The 22,736-nt window shown below is 41.3% G+C and overlaps 2 protein-coding genes across 2 annotated transcripts in view; one reads left to right on the plus strand and one right to left on the minus strand.

The window, feature by feature from the left end:
* Window positions 1-1,000: 1,000 nt before the first annotated feature.
* c1galt1a (core 1 synthase, glycoprotein-N-acetylgalactosamine 3-beta-galactosyltransferase 1a) lies at window positions 1,001-9,589 on the plus strand. Its single transcript, XM_033637709.2, has 4 exons — window positions 1,001-1,184; window positions 1,427-1,602; window positions 3,991-4,655; window positions 7,613-9,589. The coding sequence occupies exons 2-4, from the start codon at window positions 1,440-1,442 to the stop codon at window positions 7,775-7,777; spliced, it is 993 nt and encodes a 330-aa protein (XP_033493600.1). The 5' UTR covers window positions 1,001-1,184; window positions 1,427-1,439; the 3' UTR covers window positions 7,778-9,589.
* A 258-nt stretch (window positions 9,590-9,847) lies between these two features.
* The window catches only part of col28a1a (collagen, type XXVIII, alpha 1a), a 36,415-nt gene continuing 23,526 nt past the window's right edge, over window positions 9,848-22,736 (minus strand). Inside the window, exons 22-35 of the mRNA XM_033637708.2 lie at window positions 21,828-21,896; window positions 20,515-20,583; window positions 20,221-20,289; window positions 20,045-20,113; window positions 19,760-19,828; window positions 19,584-19,652; window positions 19,355-19,423; window positions 19,168-19,248; window positions 16,841-16,876; window positions 16,716-16,752; window positions 16,028-16,582; window positions 15,432-15,580; window positions 13,412-13,688; window positions 9,848-12,816 (exon numbers count right to left, since the gene is read on the minus strand). Coding sequence (XP_033493599.1) covers window positions 12,644-12,816; window positions 13,412-13,688; window positions 15,432-15,580; window positions 16,028-16,582; window positions 16,716-16,752; window positions 16,841-16,876; window positions 19,168-19,248; window positions 19,355-19,423; window positions 19,584-19,652; window positions 19,760-19,828; window positions 20,045-20,113; window positions 20,221-20,289; window positions 20,515-20,583; window positions 21,828-21,896 — 1,791 coding nt within the window. The 3' untranslated portion in view covers window positions 9,848-12,643. The remainder of the gene's footprint in view (window positions 12,817-13,411; window positions 13,689-15,431; window positions 15,581-16,027; window positions 16,583-16,715; window positions 16,753-16,840; window positions 16,877-19,167; window positions 19,249-19,354; window positions 19,424-19,583; window positions 19,653-19,759; window positions 19,829-20,044; window positions 20,114-20,220; window positions 20,290-20,514; window positions 20,584-21,827; window positions 21,897-22,736) is intronic.

Raw genomic sequence — 22,736 nt, forward strand, 5'->3', positions numbered from 1 at the left:
CTTTTGGCCTTTCATGGTAAAGGTACTGAGACTAAGCTAATGTAATAAAAATTGACTACTTGCTAAGGAAAAAAATCTTCTGGTCATTCATTGTTGTTAAAGATACATTTAATGTTATTTATTACAAATATGCTGAAATAATTTCGTAAGTATGATTTTTTTTGTTACTGTCTAAAGCCATGCTCAACTCATTAGTTGAACTTGGCTTTTATGATAAAGGCAGTGATGCTAAGGTAGTAAATTCACCATTTTTATGGAATAAAAAAGGATGAATATTCACTTTTATTAATACCATATATTCAGTGTTATTCCAGAAAAAATAATATCAGTATTTTTACCATTTCTGAGATGTTTTCAAGGAACTGTAATGATGAATATCTAGAACGTGGAAATACTACTACTACTCTAATTCTATGGTCACAAATTGATTTATGTTGGAATACTAACATATTACAAGCATTTTAACAATATATCATTTGTAATTTTGATTTCTTTTTTTTTTCTTTCTGGTTTATCATCACCATGAAGGGCCACCTCAACTTATTGGTAGAGGCCTATATTTAAAAAAAAAAAAAAAAAAAAAAAATTCTTTTATACCCACAAGGAAATAAGAAAATGCAATTCAAATAAACACAAGAAGTTTGTGCTCTAGAGAAAGGATCAGGTCGTAGTGTAAAGACCACACTGTTTGTCTCTCACTTCCCTGCAGCAGAGTCCCTTGAAAATATTTTTAACATGTTCAGCCATCATCAGTAGGTGAGGCTGCACTGACTGCACCTGCTGCTGCCTTCCTCCTTCTCCTCTTTGTGTTTGCAGTGTTCAATGAACCCTGAATTTAAATATTCCATTCTCTAGCCTAAAACAAATTCTGTAGTCTGCACATAGATCCTACCCCCCCATCACCTTTTAAATGTTGCTCCACTGTCGTGTGACGTCAGACAGCTGCTCATTTATGGATGGGTTTACCACAAGTCTGACTTTGGGTGGCGTCTCATTGTGCTTTTTACCAGTAGGAGGTCGGAAGTTTTTGATTTCCGAGTGGTCTGGAAGGCATCACCGGCTCCGCCTGAGTTGAATCAGAGTCAGTGGAGACACCTGTGAGAGCAGCAGGTGCTCCCAGTGCGTCTGTTGTGATCTGAAGGAAAGAATACAGATAACTGCAGCTTGGGTTCATCACTGACGAGGTAAAATTGATTTCTAATGGAAATCACTCACATTGCTTAATTATTTACTGGTATTTAATGTGTTATTGTAATAAGTTATAATTCAACTTGTGTCCTGGCAGCTGTCAAAATCACCATGTCAAGCTTTATTCTCATAATTTTAAAACTGGAAACCACGTGCACATCATGCTGTTACTGATTTAACTGACATGTCACTTTCAACACTGCTGATTGACTAATTAATTCCACATCGTGTCTGACAGGTAAATCAGGAGGATGAGGTACTTTACATTTAATTTAGTCTTCACCACTGGGCTGATTATGGGATTTCTTTCCCTTCGCTTTCTGATGGACGCGCACTTCTCAGCAGACAGAGTCGCATATGTCATGAGGGCTGTCAAGCATGAAGTCAAACACGATTTACAGCATGTGCATACAGGTAGGCATCGATTTAATCCATATGTTGTGTTATGTTTATTTCTATTTTCATATTTTTATAGCTATATGCTCTACTCGTTCTGTTTTATCTTTGAAAGAAAGATAGGTTTGTCAAAAAAAAATGCAGAGGGATATATATATATAAGACCATATGTGTTACCAAGATGAAACTTTGTGAGCAGCACAAGACTTTCTCATGTTTTCACATTCCTTAACCAGTTCATTCTGTTTTATGTTTACATTGTTATGTATCTAGAGAAGCTGCATGTCTTTTTTGTTTTCAGAGAGTTAATATTGTATAATATTGAGTTAGGATTATTTAATTTGTGTTTTTTGTATGCTGGGATGTATGAAGATCTTGTAACGACAGTCACCAGCTGTGTCTTAAGACTGATATATTGTAAATCATATAAAGACATGCAAAAACTGACAAATGCAGCCTAATTACTCCCACAATATTCATGTTGCGAATCAGTCACTGCCCTGCAGAAACTATTTAGACCATGGTTACAGTTATGAAACATTCCAATCTTAATCTAGATTATTTTAAAATTATTTTCCACGTCAAAACATGCATGAATTCAGATGCAAATACTTAGGAAAGCACAATAATATCAGCACTCGACTGATATTGGCTTTAATAAAATGAAAAATTGGAAATGGCCAGCATGCTTTCTCTTGCACAACAAATGAATATTACATAGATTGAAAAGCAATTTATTTCATGTCTCCATCTGCTGGTGGGCCATAACGATAAGAGTAATGCATAATATGTTCATTCCACTACAGAAGAGACTTGATGACTAAAATTAAGTGGGGAAAAAATAGATATCGATATTGGTTATCGGTCAAATACGTGGTTATATATCAGATATTTGGGAAAAAAATCCAACATAGTGCATCCCTACAAATAATAATAAAAAATTCCTTGCACTTTCTTGCCATCTTTAGTAGGCAGAAGTAAGAAAAACACACTTGAGAGACAATAAGTGAGCGTGCCTGTACCTACAGTCAGTGTTGATTATAATTAGAGCAGACTAAGGAGGTGTGTGTGATTTTCAATTTCTAGCACAATGCATTTTGTGTATGTGCAAGGTTGGGTTCAAACCTATGTTGCTCAACCCATGTCAAATGACAATATGGTGATACATGAAATGCAATGATAGCCCCTCCTTTACAATCAAAAAAGAATGTAGCATCTTTTTTTATAGGCCGCCCGACACAGGCGAAAGCAAGTGACATTTTATGAGACCAGACAGTTTAATGACCTTCAAACCCAAAGGTCATTCAGTGCTTTACAGAGAGGTGTAAAACACATAAAAGAGGAAAATCTGACTACAGCCGTTTTCTCACATGAACTTTGGTCAATGTCAGGACCTGATTCTACAGATATTGTCCGGAGTTTCTCTTTCATACATGTAGCACACAACAGAAGATTGTCCATGTAGAAGTGTTCTCACTAACTGGAAATACAGACCAAGACGAGGGGGAGCGCCTGGGTAGAGCATGCAGGAGGCAGGATATGACATGGATTATACAGCAGTCATGTAGCCAGGTTGTAATCTGGTCATAAACAGATGAGTCTCTTGTTGTTCCTTTAATTTCTTACAGACAGAAGTTAATGAATCACACTATCCCTCCAGTTAGACATTTTCATTGCCATCTCTTTGTAAATGACCTTTCTTCTTCACCCTCGGATCTTTGTTTTCGTCTGGTTTCACACAAGCGGCATAATAGAAATGTCATCAAAGTGCCGCCTTGCTCCCTGTGAAGTCTTTGGACAATTACCTGCTCTATTCACAGATGGGTTCAATCTGACATTACACAGACTTTGCACCAGCAAACTGGCAGGATGAAGTCTGATTAATGTTCGATTCAATTGATTCGGACAATTGCATTCTCGCATACAGCTGTTTGAAAGGGGTCAGGATACAGTGTAATGAAATAAAATTGTTAAAACGGACAATGGGCAAGAACTTAAGTAGTTATCATTCAGCTTCAGTGCAGTGATTTCAACAGAAGTGACAACAGAAACGCAGTAGAAACAATCGTACTCTTAACCTATGATCTGCTGCAACAGCATGCCTTCTTTCTTCTAGACGATCAGAACCACTAGAATGTATTTTCAGAGCTAGACAAGCCGAAGCCTTGTTCTTTGGTTCTGCTGTGGTGTATCTGTCTCTGGGGCTCTGCTGTTTTGCCTGGCGCTCCCCAAAATCGAAGATAATGATCGCATTAGAAATTGTTCTGGTATACCAGCTTATCTCTACTTATGAATTCATTTATACTTTTGACTGTGCACTGTACTGATAAACCCTAGGTCTTAATCCTAGAGGTCTAAAATGTCCATGCAACACATTTCTGATGCATTGTTCTTAAATTCTTCCAGTTGAGAACAAGACCTCCACAGCCAATTCCTCCGACACAGTACGGATCTTGTGCTGGATCATGACGGGACCCAAGTACTTGCAATCCCGCACCAAGCACATCAAGGAAACATGGGCCAAGCACTGCAACAAAGTGCTGTACATGAGCTCCGTCAAGACCGACTTCCCCACCGTGGAGCTTAACGTGAGTGAAGGGAGGGAAAACCTGTACTGGAAGACCATCCGCGCCTTTCAGTACATCTACCAGCACCACCTGGACGAAGCGGACTGGTTCCTGAAAGCAGATGACGACACGTTTGTGGTCGTAGAGAATCTACGCTACGTCTTGTCCAAATACGATACGGAAAAGCCGTTGTACTTGGGCAGAAGGTTTAAACCATTCGTCAAGCAAGGCTACATGAGTGGAGGAGCAGGTTATGTCCTCAGTAAGGAGGCGTTGAGAAGATTTATCAAAGGGTTCGATACTGGGAAGTGTACCCACTTCTCCACCATAGAGGACATGGCTCTGGGGAAGTGTATGGAGACGATGAAGGTGGAGCTGGCAGACTCCAGAGACGTGAAGGGGAGACAGACGTTTCATCCTTATCCTCCAGACCATTACCTGGTCAGACAGCCCCCGAGAAAACGGCCGTGGTATCTGATTTATGACTACTACCGTCCAATAGAGGTATGAAACAATACAAACAGACTGAAGTGTGACAGTTGGTTAGTTCTGTGGAAGGTCACTGGGAAACACAGCTTTCATTCATTCACACAAACAACACTTTAGCTAATGTTGACAAGGCAACTGTACAGGTGGACATCACAAAACAAACCAGGAGTCTGTCTCACAGAGCAGGTTCAGCCACTTCACTGGGAGTTAACAGGTTGTTGGGTGTCAAAACAAACAGTAACCACCTGTCACTGCTCGATTATGAGGTGGAAAAAAGGTCACTATTCCTACACGACCCCAGTATGGACAATGATACTACTGTCCCATTACAACCAGCAAAGAACATGGTAACATCTTTATCGACCAATGAAAAGTCTTAGCCCTTCATGAGAATTTTGCCAAGTGTTTATGTGTCTGTCTATAGTCAGACTTTGTCACCACAATAGCGCCACAACAGTGCAAGATGCAGTCACAGAACTTTACAGGTTCAAATATGGGGATGGTCTGGGCAAGGGCAGAGGATGTAGCGAAGCAGGAAGTAGGACAGGGGTCATTGCCCTCCAACTTTTACTACCCAGGCCTACATTCATTTTAAGTTGCAGGTGTGATGTGATCCCATTGCAAGATGGTCTCTCGTTGAGTACATAATCACTTTCCATTCTCAAAGTATATTGTGCCCTAATGATGGGCAATGACCAGCCTTTTATGTTATAAGAAACAATATCATTCATTCATTTTCCATAACGGCTTACCCTGATAAGGCTCATTTATGCTCAACGTTAAATACGGATCCGGATACGGACGGAGCCTTCTGTCCGTGCTCTGCGTTCATTTTGTCCGTATTTCTACGGATACGGGCCAAATGGAGCAGTACCACCGGAAAGCGTGGGGGCAGTGTTGCTGTCACTACCCGATACGTAGCTCTAGTGAGACACGAAGAAGAAATAACAATTCAATTTCTCTCATCGGCAGTACTAGAGAAAAGAATTCTCCGTCCTCCAGTCGCGATGTATTTAACGGCCTCACCGACCACCGCCTCCTACAATGCTGCCTCTGTTTTTGTCTTTTATGCAAGAGGTACATTATCAATATCTCCTCCACAGTCGCCATGTTTGTTTTTGAGTTTGTTGTTGTCAAACGTTTGACTCTGGGCTGCCCCCTGGTGGATATATTGGTTAACATTCATGCCAGCGTAAAGGGCGCATGGAAGTATGTGGGCAGTGACGGTAACATTGTTTGAAACGGACGTGTACATTTTCGTACGCTCTGACGTTCTAGCTCTGATATTTATCCATTTTTATAAAGCGTTTAGTATTTGATTATTACTGTATTTCCCACTTTGACTATTGCTGTGTTTGTCTTGTTCGATGGGCTTTGTTTTATCTCTTAAAGTTTAATGTTTTAAAGTTGCACTGACCAAGTGTCCAAGCGGGCATCAACAGTTTTAACTTCTTAAATGTGTGCTGCTCTGGGTCATTTGGTGTTGCATGTGATTGGCTGTTACAAAACTGCCTCTTCTAATGTGCACAAGCTCACCTGGACTGGAACGTCAGAGTTAATATTTGGTAACTTGAGTAACTTTATCAGCCCAGCCACACTGGGCTGCCAGTGCTGGGTGTGGTGAAGTCAGATGCCTCAAAGAGAGCCAGAGTAAGCTGAAGTTGTTTCATTAGACACGCTCACCAACAGGTAGCACTAAAGAAATACTCTTATATAGATTGCAATAGATAGTGATATACTGATCTGTAGACACTGTTGTAAGTACACATTAAGTGGAGGACGTCAGGCACTTCATTTCCTGCATTCTGTTTAATTTAATGCATCAGTTTATAGTGGAAATGTCTTTATGTAAAGGATAAACAAAACGCGACAATTCAAAATATAATGGAAGTTAATGCAGGAAGGTTGTCAGGCCTTCTGTATTGCTTTCAAATATTTATTTTTCCTTGTAGATCAGCTTGTCTCATTTAATGTTATCTCCGCTGAGTCAACACACGTGTAGGCCCGATTTATTCTTCCTCCTCTTTTGTCTCTTGTTTGAGGAAGTAACCTCTTTTAACGTGGCACAGATTCAAGTCAGTACACAGTAACTAAATTTATTCATAGACCCCTGGACTCGTGTGTTTCCGCAAGATTTCTGCTCATGTCCAAGACTTTCTGCACTTTGAAACATCCCGCATACCTGTGTCACAGCCCCCCCGATTGAGACTCTGTGGATGAGACAAAGTTCAGGGAAGCGACTGTGTGCTGCTCTTCATCTGAGGTGGAAAACAAACTAACTTAAAACACTTGTGATCAGGTATAAATCTCACCATTGAGTGGTTTATGTTCTACACAAATGTTAAGTTCACCACCTCCGATATAGTGGAGCTCACAGCTGCTCAGTGGGAGGCATCCTGGAGCCTGGGGACAGTCCCAAACAGAGCAAAGTGAGGAGGACGCCGAGACAGATGGTGCTTCTCAAAGTCAAGGGTGTCTCCTTGGTAGGGCAGAGTCCTGCAGACGCTATAAGACTCCTTCCTAGCATTCGGTGAATTCGTGTCAGCTGAGGATACACAGATGCATCCTTGAGAATTATCTGAGGGAAGGACTTGGTCCTCGGTAGAATTCGAAGGATCCTTGACATTGGAACAGTACTTTGCTGGGATTTAATGAGGTAGCCGCCTTGAAATTCAGCTGTTTAAGGATCCTTCCTTGACTTTGAGAAGAACCAAGAGACACAGAGCTGCAGGTCAGAGGAAAGATGCCACACTGCAGTCCAAACGTTTACAAATCAAAAATAATCACATGTTAGCAAGAGCAGCAAAGCCAATCCTGTTAGTGATTTTGGGTTAGGTGGGAAACTGTTAACCCTTTGTGTACCATTGTCTGAACACTTACGGACAGCAGTGGTTCTGTTTTGATTTTGATACTGGTACATAATCTGAACTGTAACTGTGCTGACCTCTGCGATTCTCTCTCTTCCTCTCCAGGGTCCAGGCTGCTGCTCAGATTTTGTCGTGTCCTTCCACTACATTAAAGCTGCCCAGCTGTATGTGTTGGACTACCTGACGTACCATCTGCGGCCATACGGATACAAATACAGATTTAATCCAGATGAAAAAACTGAATCAACCACCATTACTAGGCCCACATGAAATGTTGGTGTGTGCACAACAACCTCTGCACTAACTGGAGGACAGATGGAGGGTATCAGCAGGTTCTAGAGCCAAGCTTAACTTATTTAACACAAGATATTTAACTTTTTCAAACCATAACTGTAACTTAAGGCTTTTCAGGTTTAAAGATGTGTTGATTCCTTCAACTCCCACAAAGGTCAGATTTCTACTGTGAAAAGTGTTCATGATGTTTGGGGATTTGAGTCAGTGTGTTTTACTAAGCTATAACTTTGTGTATAGGAAGAAAGGAAATGTAAAGAACATGCGTGCCTTTAATCTGTCCTCCTTATTTTTGTCTTTTACGACAGTGAAATGTGGAGGAGCATGCAGGGAGTATCTTTAGCCACATTCAGAAAAAAATCTTAAATGGCCGATAGTAAAAAACAAAGCTGTTAATGATAAAGAGAAGATTGGGTGAAGGCCAGTGAGAGCTGATTTTTAAGATTTAAAAAATGAAAACAAAGCTGCAGTTTATTCTACACTAGCCACCGAAATAAGAATGTACTGTCAAATGCACTGGCACTATCCAGCAGTGTAGAAAATCAGCAGCACTGTAGCTCTGTCCAGATTGTTAGGTACATTATGTTCTGAATATTACACACTGTTGGTGTATACATTTCACTATGTTGACAACAGTATATGATTTCAATGTGAATTCAAGCTGAAGCTTTGCTGCAACAATTTGCTGTGTATTTATTTTTCTTCTGTTAAAAACAAATAGTGTGTTTTCTTCCACTTACCTGTCTTATATTGTCTTACACATTTTGTGAACTACACGTATTCACTGCCAGGAGTTCTGCTGTGATCCACTGCAAGTCAGCAGTCTATAATTCTGTGTCTGTATTTCAAACTTCCGAACTTAATGAATCCAAGTGCATCTGCTTTAGAAAACATGGACATCCTCAGCAAACTGATGTTTGCATGTCAAGTCTGAGCTTCACAAGCTGCTACAGAGGACCCACATAAGATATTACAACGCCATTAAGAGAAATGCTGTAAAAAATAAGACAACGGGTGTGGAGTGTAATAGTGTGAACATCCACAGCCAATAGCAGAAGTTGTAGACATTTTTTTGCATCTGTTTTTTGCTGTTAAGATTCACAAGACAAACACTACGTAACGTAAACTTGATAAAAAGTAGCTAATTTTTTTGTCCGAGTACGATGAATTGTAGCATTTTAAAGAGGATCAGTGCAACTCAAGTTTGGCGACTGCTTAGCTTTGTTTTGCATAAAGACTGAAAACGGGAGGAAGCAGATAGACTGGCTTTGTCCAAAGCTTGTCAATTAGCACGTTCTATCTCCTTTGTTAATCCACAGAGGTGTTATCGGTGTCTACACTTCGATTTTTGTATGTGTTCTGATAGCAGCTGTATATCTACAAGACAGATATGACAGTGGCATCAACTCACTGATCTAACTCTTGGCAAAGTGGATAATGTCCTGGTGGAACAACATCTAGCCGGGGACTCTTTGTTGCCAGTCATCCTCGCCTCTTTTTCCACTCGTACCGCTCTACTGTCACTAATATGTCTGCAATGGTTGAGACACAGCCAGAGGCTTTAGATCAGCAGGACTGACGACCATGTGTACCAGCTGTGTCTACTCAAATATCAAATATGTCATATATCTGTGTTGCACTTTTGAAAGGGTAACTCAAATGGACAATCTTTAAGAAATTATATTTTATTTATTGAAAAAGGGTTTACTCTGTTGAACTACCACGTTCTACGTTTACTATTCCTTCTGGCACTTTTACAGTGTTAAACAATAAAATATATTTTACAGTCAAGTGTCTCTTTCCATACAACATTCATCATAATGGAGGTTAATAGAGTGTGTTAAGATGACCTAAAACAACTACAGCGCAAGAAATGAACATTGAAGGAGCTACGACATCGTGTGAAAACACAATAAACAGGTTAAGAATACACCGCGTGTTTAGTTATCAAGATGCCCTTGAAGGCACCGCTGCTTTGTGGACAACTCTTAAAGAAACACCTACGAACAGTGACCCACAAGAACAAGACAAATCCCAGAATGCATTACCCTAGAATAAAATACAAAGTGTTTAATACACTGTTGGCTCCATAAACTACATTTGTTACAACAGTAATATACAGAAACTATATTCACATTGCAGGTGAAAGTGCCTCAATTCTCATGTTTTGCTCTGTGCTGTTTTCATATAGTAATATTGTCATGACATACTTCTTAATGAAATATACAGTTGAACCGACCAGATGTAGACATAACTGTGAATAATTGATATGTTGGTAGTCATAGTAACAAACGAAATATCCATACTGTGTTGTCTGTCCACAACTGCAAGTCCTGCCAAGCTGCATCGAACAGAGTGTGCTGACTGTGAGTTTGTGTCACTGTTGAGGTCAGTGTGATGATGGAAGAAGTAGAGCCGGTTTGGCTAACCCGACCGCGCTGAGTGATGACGATGGGTTCAACAGGGGAACTCGGACAATGAAGGAGAACAGAGAGGCTTTTATATTTAGGATTAGCTGAGCCGTTACGTTAGCTACGGATGATTGTGCTTGTTTGCCTGGTTTTCTTCTCAACAAACGATTTTAAACACACACGTCTCCTTTTGCATTTGATTGAATCACGAAGTTCTGTCCAAATAATTTGACATTAAACCGTTAAAGGGGCGACAGCTAGCAGCTAACAGCGCTAACTCTATAAACAGCGCTAAACAACAGCAACAGTGCTGACAGAGCTAAAGATGTTAACCAGGGGGGAACCAGAGGGTGGGCGCTACGCCTCTGCGATGGCGCCGTCCTGATATCAGCAGTCACCACTGTATGTGCGCAGTTCAAAGCTGTGGCAGTGAGCTAGCCAGTGGGATACACACATGCACACACAGCTGGAGCAGCTTCCCACAGCAAACCACAGAGAAGCCCGGATTTCAACACAATATCTTCACATAGCAAATAATGGTTTGCTGCTTTTTTAATGCTCTGAATGTCACGTACAGAGCCTTTAATAATATTGATTAAAATGGTATGACTGCTGTTTTAAGAACTCCTTATTCTTTCCATGCTTTCTGTGTCTAATAGAGAATCATTAGGAAAAAAGTAGCCTGAAATCAGTAAGTCAGTTAACTTGAGATATTTTTCCTGCTGCATAGAACATATGCTCGGGTAAATGATTAAAACACACGAGGTGTCCTGGGGCCTGTTTCACGAGGTGAGCTATCTCTGATTTGAAGTCTTAACCAGGGAACCAATGCTGCACAGTTGATGCCACCCTTACATGAAACAACTTTTCAAGAGATTTCACTGTAGCAGACAAATTTCTGATGTTGGATTAAAATCATGAGAGTCTCTCAGTTGGTGCTCTCCTGTGATCTCAATCATTTGATATAAGGCGGTCATAAAACTCGGTCAGGGTTAGTCTTTTTTTTTGTCTTAACATTCCTAAATCAAACATGTTTAATATTATCTTAAGTTTTTAGCCTTGGCTGGTACAAAAGCTGAACTTCAATGACACTTTTCGGACACTTTAGGAATTGTTAATATGTCATATTTCTTTAAGGGAGTTTGGCGTTGAATTTCCAGCAGGAGCAGGATGGGAAATAATCTCAAAAGGAATTTAGTTGTAGTCTTGTAAATAGTGACACTGCAAGATCCCCAGTGTTTGACTAAACACTAACGTTGTCTTTAGACGTGAGATGGTGTAAGACGTAAATGTTTTTAAAGTCTTTTCAAAGTCTTCTCATGTATGGGTGGCATAACTTTAGATCAGCAGATCACTGGAAGTCAATTGTCCTCAAAAAATGACTAATAAAGAGCATTTGAGACGCTGTGACAGAACAGTAAATCATTTTGGTGTTCTGTGGTAATTATATTATAATCATTAATTATTTATTTAAAAATTTGATATTATTAATATTACATAAATGTCAAACAGAAGAATCATTTGTTTAGAGGTTTAAAACAGATTGAGATACTTGACTAAACTAATGAATGGCGTACACTGTTGACTAGCTCGCGGCTGATTCTAAATCTGATATTTTGCTCGAATAGTCCACATCAGGTGTAAAAATATTTTCGTCAGTCTTGTATCATATATTCATAGGTCTGTTAATAATGAGAAAAAAAGCGCATCAAAATGTACAATTTTCTGTTTATGTGTTGTCCACTCTGCACTCTGTGAATGTTTAATCATTCCCACATGTATTTACGGCCTTAGTATTACTTTGATATTTGGATAGTCCTCATTTTCTGCAGCTTTTTTATTCAAGTTGTGTGACTAGAGTTTATTGTGTAATCCCCTTTTTGGCTTGTCTCATGTCATATAATAGCATGGTACTGAAGAATGTGAATGGGGTGACTTGCGATTAAGAACTTGCTCTCGGATATATTGTAAAACCCAAACAGACTAAGCTGAAGTCACTGTGTGATACCTGCTTAAAGAGGAATTATTATATCGAGTGTTAGCCTGGAGGTCAACTAAAGTGAAAATGAAATGATTTGGGATGAGATGTTGAATCAGTCTTTCCGATGCTCCTGTCAGCTTGTATTGGTTATTAGTTATATATTCAGATATGAATCCCAGAGCAGATAGAAGTAGTTGTCCAAGATAACCCGACAGCTTGTACATGTGCAGCAGTTAAAAATTGAGCAGGAGCACCTGCAGTGTGAACGTAGCCTGAGAGACAGTGAGGAGGTCCAAGTCTGCTCTCCATCGTCTCCTTCACCCGCAGCAATCCACAGTGTGTGTGTGGCCGCAGCAGCAGCTGCTAACCTGCATCATCAGTCCGCTCTGTTCCTCGGTGACAGTGATTGAGCATGTTAGCTTTGCACATGCCCTCGTCTCCAAACACAGTTTGTTACGTGTAGACGCAGGAATTCCGGCAGCTGGCTTCTGACTCAAAGTTGTTTGTGTTGCCCTGACAGCCTCCGTACCAGAACTGGGCGCAGGCGTTGGCCTCGGGGTCGTAGTACCACCTGACCACGTACTGTCGACAGGGACCTGGGTCCAGAGGCTGACGGCACCCCTCGTCTGAAAGGACAGGGAGGGTGCAATCAGGGAACTGTTGGCTTGGATTGATAAATCACTGCTGTCATTTCAGCTACAACTAACTAAAACTGGACTATGAAACAAACGTAATAGAGTAAAAAGTGGAAATGCAGTGGAGTAGAGTATTAATACTTAAATGAAATACAAATATGTAGCATTTTAACTTGTATTTAAAAACTCTCCACCGCTGAATCTGTTCTTATCATTTGCAAATAATCAGAAAGAGTCCACGGACACAGTCTGTCATTTTCTTTACATGTTTGAATGAATAAAGAAAAGACAGGCCACCCCTCGGTGAAGAATGACTCTGTCGTAAAAAAACAGGGGTGTGTTTGGTTTTTATATTATTATTAGTTCATCTTAAAAAACACTTACAAAACAAACTTATTTGAGAAAGGGGGGACGGCAAGATTTCCCAACCAAAACAAACACATAATGTGATAAGCAGCCTTATGACGTGTTGCACAACTCCAGATTTCCCGTCATGTTTTTTATCATATGGCTGTAGTGCAGGAAGGCAATGCGCTTATCAGGCAAATCAAACTGATGAAACACACTCTGATGTAAGCTTGTTTACCTGGCAGTGATGAGTCTGTCAGGGGGGGAGGGGGAGGGCTGACAGGAGCCTGAGTGCTCTCAGCCTCATACAGCCAGTCGGTCGGAGTGTGAGGACCCATCACAGAGGTCAACCCGGGGCCCTGCGGCCCCCTGCCACCAGGGGAGGCAAATGTGATGTCCGGCAGCTCGTTCCAGGGTTCCACCAACAGTTTGGTGTCAACCAGGTTCTTGTCGGCAGGACCTAACTCTTGGGACTGTGGGGTCGGGACTGTTAGTGTCTCCACTGGGAGCTCAACCTGGGAAGGAAAGAAGAGCTCAAATCAGACACACTGATCGTTCAAACTGTACTGCAGTGTTTCCTGTCTTCCATGCAGCCTCTGGTAATTTCAGTGTAATTTCAATAAACAATGAAAATCAACTTCCAGAGACCTTTTGGGGGAAATAATGGAGATGGAAGAAGTAAAAACAGTTTATACATTACAAAAACAACGTTAAATCAAGAGTTCTGGAAGTGCTGAGCAGAATATATGCTTCTTTTAACAGAGGGCTTTGAAGGACAACATGGAGCAAAACAGTCTGTGGACAGAAGCCAAAATTAATTGTCTACTGATGCGTTGGAAAGTGGCGTCACCAGCATAGCTATGTAGTTACTGACAGCAACAGCAACCCAGACAGGTAGGTCATGATGTCTGGACACACAAATCTCATCGCTTGTAAATAACAGTGTGGAGAGCCTGTCTTAAGAGCCCGGTCTCACTTGGAAGGCGTCGAAATCTGGCACGTGGGCAGTGACTTGTGGCGCCAGAAACCAACTAAAAAGGCATCTTTTAATGTTGGCATGATACGCAGTGATTTTTATCCTACATCGGACCTATACAGCCTTTTAAGTGTTTAGACTTATATTCTTCTACATAATTTCTTCCACTGGGAGTCTTTTCGAAAAAAATAACTTCTATTTAAAATTGTCTACTTATAAGATCGTTTCTATTCAAGAAGTCTTTCCACTTAAAATATACTAGTCCACACCCATTGGTAGCTTTGTCACCTTCTACCTATGCCAATCCTCAATGCCTATGTGCAGTTTCACATAGATTGACCACGTCAGTGAGTAGAAAAACGTGGGACAGACAGAATGACTGACTGACTGAATGACACACTGACAGTTTCCATGATTATGTACAGCATACCATACCATGACTTAGTCATACCAAACATTAGAAAGAAAAACAACATTGGTCCACAGGGGGAGCCACAGCGATCGGAGAGATCGATTTGAAGTGTTTTTGAAAAAATTCAAAATGGCAGAAAATCTATATAACCAGAAGTTATGGGTTCTTGGGGCAAATTTATTCCTCATGAGGAGAGGCATCTCTGTGCAAAGTTTCATGTCTCTACGACATACGGGGCATGAGATATGCCCATTCAAAGTTTGCAATTTCAATTGGTTGCTATAGCGCCCCCCTTTGGCCAACTGATGTAATATTGCTTCATTCGCATCCTCCCATGACCCTCTACCACTGTGCCAAATTTCACATGGATTGACCAAGTCAGTGAGGAGAAAAACGTGGAACAGACACACAGACAGAGTTTTCGTCATTATATAGTAAGATATGTATTTTTTTCTCTACTTATAGTTATAGTACTTTGTTGCATTTGTGTTTCTGTATTTTCTATGTGAATTGATGGTGTGATGCTGGACACTGACTCATTGATTGACAGAGGAGGAGTTTACTCAGAGCCACAAGGTGTAATCTGTTGACCACTAATGAGACTCAGGTGTGGTTCATTGTGGACTTTGCCTCCAGTTTAAATGAACTGTGTTTTCTCTCTGTCAGCATGTACCTGATGAAGGTCCATGAGACATTTGACTTAGTTAAAACTGAAATCGTCTCTCTTGTGGAAAAGACAGGGGATCAGCAGGTTTAAAATGTGAAGTCAATGTGTTTAGTCACGTTCATCACCTGAGGACTGACATTAACAGTATTTTCAAGCATTACGTCTGACTGTCATTTTCACAGATGAGATAAAAGCAGCATTACTTGTATGTTTTCCTCATCTGGGAATTCTTTGGAGCGGCTCCCGTCTGGAGACTCGGGTTGGATTTCCACAGGTGGAAAGACAGAGTTCGGAAGATATGCCATTGTGTCGACCTGCTCACAAATCTGACTCAGTATTCTGCCTTCCAGAGCTGTACAGAAACAAAAGAAACAAAGCGGTAACATGATTAGAAAAATAATGTTACAGGAAATTATAGAATTGTAATAGGTGGCTAAATGGGTGATAAACCAAAGCAGTAAACATTTTTTACCGTAGTGTTTGTCTATGACATGTTTAATTCAAGCTATACCCCCCTTGGCTAATGTCAACCGACTGAGTCAAACTCCTTTATCAACTTTGAGTCCTGTGACCAACAGAACAAAACAATTTCATTTGATTTTTGATGACTGTGAAGCAAGAACTTAAGTTAAGTTAAGGATAATTTTTTGCAGACTCCAGACTTGTTGGTAATGTCTTTGTGTTCTAAATTGGTACAAGTTTGGCTTCAAGTCACCTCAACTGTGTCTGAAGGGTTCACAGTCTGTTATAGAAAACCTGTGGTGTATTGATGACTTCTGAGATGACACTGATTGCTTACTGGGAAGTGCCCTGAAGTCATCTATGAGGTAGACGTGCTCTTCATCAGGATCAGAGGCGATCACATCCATCTGAGCCTGGAACGCTTCATACAGAGGGTCAGTCTTGTTCCCGACGCCTATTACAAACATCTCGATCCCCTGCGCGTGGGCCTCTGTTGCTGTCTGTTCAAACTGCATGACGTCACGGGGGTCGGCCTGCCCGTCTGTTAAAACCACAGCCACTTTCCTGACACCGGGCCGCGACGCCTGGAACAGCTGGTTGGCTCGATGGATAGCGCTGCCTGTGAAGGTGCCCTCGCCAAGGTACGGCATCTTCCTCACGGCGGCCTTGATGTAATCCTGGCTGGGCTGCTGCTGCAGACTGACAACGACCATGTCCACGTGGCTGTAGAGCACCACGCCGACCCGACTGGCATCTCTGCTCACTGACACCCGGTCGATAAGAGCGTTCACAAAGTCCTTCACCAGCTCAAAGTTTTCTGGCCCTACACTCTCAGAGCTGTCTATCACAAACACCAGCTCCAGAGGGCTCTCTCTGCACTTGAGACCACAGCCTGCGCAGAAACAGGTCAGAGAGAAATTAGAATTGTTATAAAACTGTGAGGGTGGATCCAAAAACATGAACCGAAACATTATTATTGATTGAGGATTAAACTGCTGTAAAATGTGATTAAATGTGTAATTTACCACAGATTTCTCTTATAATCCTGATGACCTCTTCTTTCTGCGTACAGAAAAAGTTTGAAAATAGGTTTTAAATTTTTATATTAAGATATAAAACTCAATGTCCTTCGATCAGTTACTTTACTTACTGTCAGTCCTGGCTCTCCCTTTTCTCCAGGTCTCCCCTGAAAGATTAAACTCACATTAGGAGGTAGAATGCTGACATGACGTCGAGCTAACTTCACAGAATGAGTGAATGGTGACCTGGTGTAAGATAAGCTACTGTACAATCCATTGGCTCTTAGGTTATGATTTTTATTTCATTCATTCATGTTGTTTCCTGTTTTACTTTGAAACTCACAAATCCTCTTGTTTCACATCACTTCACTTCCTGTCCCTGTGTGTTTTCCCTCCATTTTGATGACTCCACCTGTGTCTGATTGTCTGTCCCGCTCTAGTCTCGCTCACCAGACCTTTCTCAAAAAAAGAAAGGTCTGGCTGGGCCGACTCTCACTTTAAGATTGGAGGAAAAAAAACGCCCCGGCTGCTTGTATTTCTTCCAACCAATCACAATCGTTCTGGGCGGTGCCACAGCAACGGTGTGCTTGCAAAAATATTGCTGGGGGGAATTGCTGGGGTTTTGGTGTAACACGGCCACAAAAATATTGCCTACAGGATGCGAACCATGGCAGAAAAATGGCTACATCCCTGCAAGATCAAACACCGCAAAAGTTAATAAAGGATGTGTTGAAAACTGCTACACAACCGGAGGTGTTAGGGCAGGACTTCAGCGGGTGGCTCGTTCCGCCCAATGAGAGGCTGATCTATGCAGCGAACTTCCGCCCACTCAGACTAGTCCCGCCCTCATTAGCCTCACCTGTGTCTCGTTAGAGTATTTAGTGTGTGTCTTGTTTTCTCTCAGTGACAGTTTGTCTTAGCTCTCTGTGTGTCTAGAGTTTCAGCCTTTTGTTTCCCAGGGTTCTTTTCTTAGCTTTTTGGATTGAGCTTGTTGATTGACTCTGCCTCTGCCTTATTGGATCTGTTTGCCTTCACTGGTTGTCCATCTGTGTGCTGAACCTACCTGTCTGTAAATACTGTCTCCAGAGTGGTGTGTTAGAGTCCACTCTCACCTGGTGCACCAGTTGTTACACTACCAAGTGCTGGAGGCCCACGTTGTTATTCTAGCAGAGCTAATAGAGACCTTCACGGCCGGTATTTATCAAGTGTTTCAGAACTCACACCTCAGAGTGGGGGTTATTAGTCAGGTTTTAAGTTCTGTCTGCATTTAACAGATATGTTTTACGCAATTTCCATTGAGTTCAGAAAATGCTTACTTATGTGCATTTCCACTCACAACTGTTATATGAATATTGAAGATAGTTGGTGGAACTAATTCTCCAGACAGGTGCCATAAATCATTCAAGAAAATGAGAAAACGAGATGATGTAATTAAAGGAGCTCCTGTCAAATTGCAAACAATGGAAAACATATGAAAGTGTTACATTCATATCTGATTCATGTATTAAATTGAGAAAGGTTACTTGTCCGTCCACATTGAGCTCGAGCAGCAGTAGCTCAATCCATAGGAACCTGGCTTGGGAACTGGAGGGTCGCCAGCTCAAGTCTCTGTCCGGACCAAGTATAGAGCATGGACTGGCAGCTGGAGAGATGCCAGTTCACCTCCTTGAGCAAGGCTCCTAACCCCCAACTGCTTGGGGCACCTGTCCATGGGCAGCCCATTTATGTAGAGGTCCTGTTTGTGCATGTGTGTGTATTTCAGGCCTGTGTGTGCATGACAACAGAGTGAAAAAATTGAATATGCCCTCGGGGATTAATAAAGTATACCTTCTTCTTCACAGACCTGATGATTTCATGAGGCAATTTTTCAGTTCTTTCTTTAGTGACATGCTGTATGCAAGTCATCGATGCGTCAAGAGGTTTTATTGACACAACTCAGCCAAGCGCAAAATCCTTGCACGCTTCCTTCTATGCGGTGATACGGTCGGTGGAGTTTGGTATAAAGAAAACAGGTCCTACATGAAACTGCTCACAACAAGGTCTGTGGATTGTTTTGAGTAACCGGGTCATGATCTCTGGAAAGAGACACTGCAGTTGAGTTTATCAGAAAATGTAGTTCCATTATATTTGAGAGAAGGCAGACCTCTCTGCAGCTGATATCTCCAACACTCAGCAGCTCACACCAAAACGCTTATAGCACTACAGATGGGAGAGGAAATATGTATCTTTGATTTTGGGATGAACTGTCCTTTTAAGAACAGAGCCATTACAGAGTCATTAGTTTTGGACCAGTCAATCCTGATGATGATAAACTGATGATTGTATCAGCCTGAAGATGTCCGATTTGGGTCTGTATTTAATACATTTTCCCAACGTGGAAATAGACACCAATAACGCCATCAGACCCGTCCTTTGTGGGCCCACTATACATGAAATGAAAAAGACCATATTATATTACCATCTTTCCAGTAGATCCAGGTTCTCCATAGTCTCCCTTGTCTCCTTTCTTTCCCCGGTCTCCAGGAATGCCTCTGTCACCCTGCGTGTGTGAAAGCACTCTTTATCACAGCAAAGCAGGAGCACTGGTGCTTAGAGGAGATATGTCTCAGGCAACCATTAACATGCAGTCACTGTACTGTTATTACCTTCTCTCCTGGAAGACCGTCCCCTGGTGCCCCCCGAGGGCCCATTGGCCCCTGAAACCCAGGCTCTCCCTAAGAATAAAGAGGGAGGAACTGGTAAATGTGACAAGAGTAGCATCAGTAGTACCTTAACCCATCTTTGGTGAACAACTTGATACAGCTGGAATACATCTGTGATCCCATTATATTGAATGACACCCTACAAGCCTTGTCAAGTGTTTTTATTTCTTACCTTTGGTCCCTGGATGCCTTCTCCTGGAGGCCCCAGTGGGCCTACTGGACCAGGCTGCCCTGTAGAGCCCTGGGAAAACATTGCATCACAGTAGTTATAGGTCTGATGTCATTATGATATGCAGAAGAAACTATTTATTAGAACAGTAGAAATTGTTTAGCTCCCTTCATACTGACCTTGGGTCCGTAAAGTCCAATTCCAGGAGGACCTGATGGCCCTGGCACGCCCGGCAAACCTCTGTCACCCTGACAGACAAAACATCAGAAATAATTTCCACCACTTATCCATCTTATACAACCCCTTATACACTTTTTTGGTCAGATTCAGATTATGTCTCTTTCAATATTGTCACAAGTCAATGGTCTATGTTCTGATCATGGCCTGCTATAAATCTCACAACCATATCTTATGAGAGGGTCATTTTGCTTTGCTGGTGTGGAAGCTGTTCAGCGATGCCTCACCTTAGGTCCAGGTAGTCCTTTCCCTTCAGGTCCGATCTCTCCTTGCATTCCTGGTAACCCAGGCAGCCCCTAATGATCAGGGAAATGATGTTCATTTACAAATCTGTTTTTCTTACACATTAAATATGAGGATAATTTCATTGTACTCCTCAGTTTTGACAAGTGTTTCCTTTCACCTGTGGGCCTGGGATGCCCTCTCCCTTCACTCCTGGTGGTCCAACAGGTCCAGTGTTTCCTTTGTTACCCTGAAGGAGGAACAGGAGAACAGTCGACATGCTGAGAGGGACCAACTGTGACAAAATGCTGCTGTATCTTCATATTAGCATAAAAAATATATTGACCTGCAGATGGGTTTATTGATTATATTATGACTCTGACCTCGAAATACACACACACTGCATTATTTAAGTGTGGGGGGAAAGCAATGAGGTGTGTTATATTGATATGATTATTTTCTGTGTCCACTTTACCTTCGGCCCGATGATTCCTACTCCAGGTTCTCCAACAGGTCCAGATGTTCCCACAGGCCCAGGATCTCCCTGTTATTTGGAGTGTGAACAATTAACCCACTATTATAGCTCATAAGCAGTACAATTATATATTTTTGATCCCCTTGAAAAATCGTGTTTTGTGTTATATGTCAGGATACTGCTGACATAGTTGTGACAAGCAGATAAGTCATTGTTCTAAATAGGTTATGTTACATTTACTTTACAGCTATAGCTACAAGTTTCTTTACAGATTGTGATTCTACACACAAAACAAGATTGTCTGAAAATACAATAAACTATTCAACAGCTACATATAGACTAGATTAAAGGTCATATGTATCGCTGTTTCATCAAAACAGATATTTAAAAAAAAATAATACATCCATAGAACGTCTAGAAAGGTGTAGAATTAAAGTCTATATTTTCCTGAAAAAAATAATTACAGTAGAGAAATAATTGTTTTAGAAATTTTGATGGGCCCAAAATATGCCAATATTTTGATCTGGTTATGTTGGTTACGGGGGGGAGCTCAGGGTTGCCAGATTGTGATAGCTGCAGAGGTATGGTGTTGTCCCAGCACTATCCGTCGCAAATTCTAGCCGACCAACGGAGAAGCAAAACCAGAATCAACACCGGTTCAGCTTTTGATTGCTGGTGTCAGCTGAAGGCAGAAAACGGGCTAAAAAGCCACGCAGAGGCTCTGAGTAAACTCCTCCTCTGTCAATCAATGAGTCGGTGTCCAACATCACACCATCAATTCACATAGAAAATACAAAGTACCATAATCAATACAGGAAAAACATCAAGTAGAGAAAAAAAAAAAAGTTTCAAGTGCAAACAGTGTGCGGGTGTTCTCCTTTTTGATTCATTGTTCGCCCCACCTACGCACCTGTTTAAGACTGTTTCGGTGTGCACAGGACTTTTTTTGACTTTTGATAATATGTTAGTTAAAATACACATTTGGCTCTTTAACTGTGAATATGCAAAAGACAATTTGTGTTAATCTGGCACATAATGCTCATTTTTAGTATTTGTGGCCACTTTTCCTGCCAGTAGTGAATCAGCACAGCAACATCATCATCATTTATTCACTTTATTTTCCAAATAAGTTTGGTTAAACCGTGTTTGTCTTTTTGCGACCTGTCTGAATGTCTCGCTGCTCGTGTTTCTCACCTTGTTGGATTCATTCTAAAAATGTCACCCATCACTTGATGACAGGACTTAACATATCAATCAGGGTGTCTGTCGCAGTATGGGTGTGTGTGCGTTGCTGAGTAACTGGCTGTCGTCACCTTTGACCCTGGTAAGCCACGCCCAGCAGGTCCAGGTAGGCCCATCATTCCTTGACTCCCAGGCTCTCCCTGAACAAAAGGGTCAGTAAAATGACGTTAAGCTGACGGCAGATAAATGCACGTGTGAAGACTGTCAATGCAAAGCAAATATTTGTCATGTCTTTTCTCAAATAAAGTACAAAAGCTTTTGTCTTGGGAGCTTCAATTCGGAGGCTTACACCAGAGCAGGTTCTTAAGCAATCTTCTGAATTAAAGCTGTCGACATGCGGTGTTTCTTTGCCAATGTTCACTGTTAAATTTGATCATTTAAATTCAAGTATTTGATACAAAATTAGAAGATTTTTTTGCATTAATATTACCAGTATTATTATCCAGTATAATGACTTGTGTCTAACCTGAACACTCAGTCTTTATTAATCTCTAATCTTAAACTTTATGGAGCTGGTATGCAAACGCTGCGCTTCTGTTTAACATGATTAGTCAGACATTGTCGCGGATCTGGAACCAGCCAACACCCACTCACGCTGTTCATTACAAGCTACTACCAAAGCTCTGGAAACAAAGGATCAAAAGACTGTGTGTAATGTAAACAGTTTGGTCATAGTGACAAACCCACAGATAATTATCACCAACTCTGCGGTTCCTCGCAGCTCAACAGAGCATTTTAAGGTCTTTCAGCTCATTGTTTTGGTTTTACAGCTCAAAACTTTACTCGTCTGGTTCTCTCATCAGGTTCGTTTCCAGCATAGCACTGCAGTGTTACTCATGTGCACAGGCTGCAGGTACAAACATCAGGTTTCAACATCATGGTGCATCCTTCATGTTCTTCAACCTGATTGCGGAAGTTTCCAGCTGTCATGTGGGACGACAATTAAACTCCTTGAACCAAGACCCTATATAGGGATATAT

This window comes from Epinephelus lanceolatus, chromosome 16, assembly GCF_041903045.1.
Source record: "Epinephelus lanceolatus isolate andai-2023 chromosome 16, ASM4190304v1, whole genome shotgun sequence".
Lineage (NCBI taxonomy): Eukaryota > Metazoa > Chordata > Actinopteri > Perciformes > Serranidae > Epinephelus > Epinephelus lanceolatus.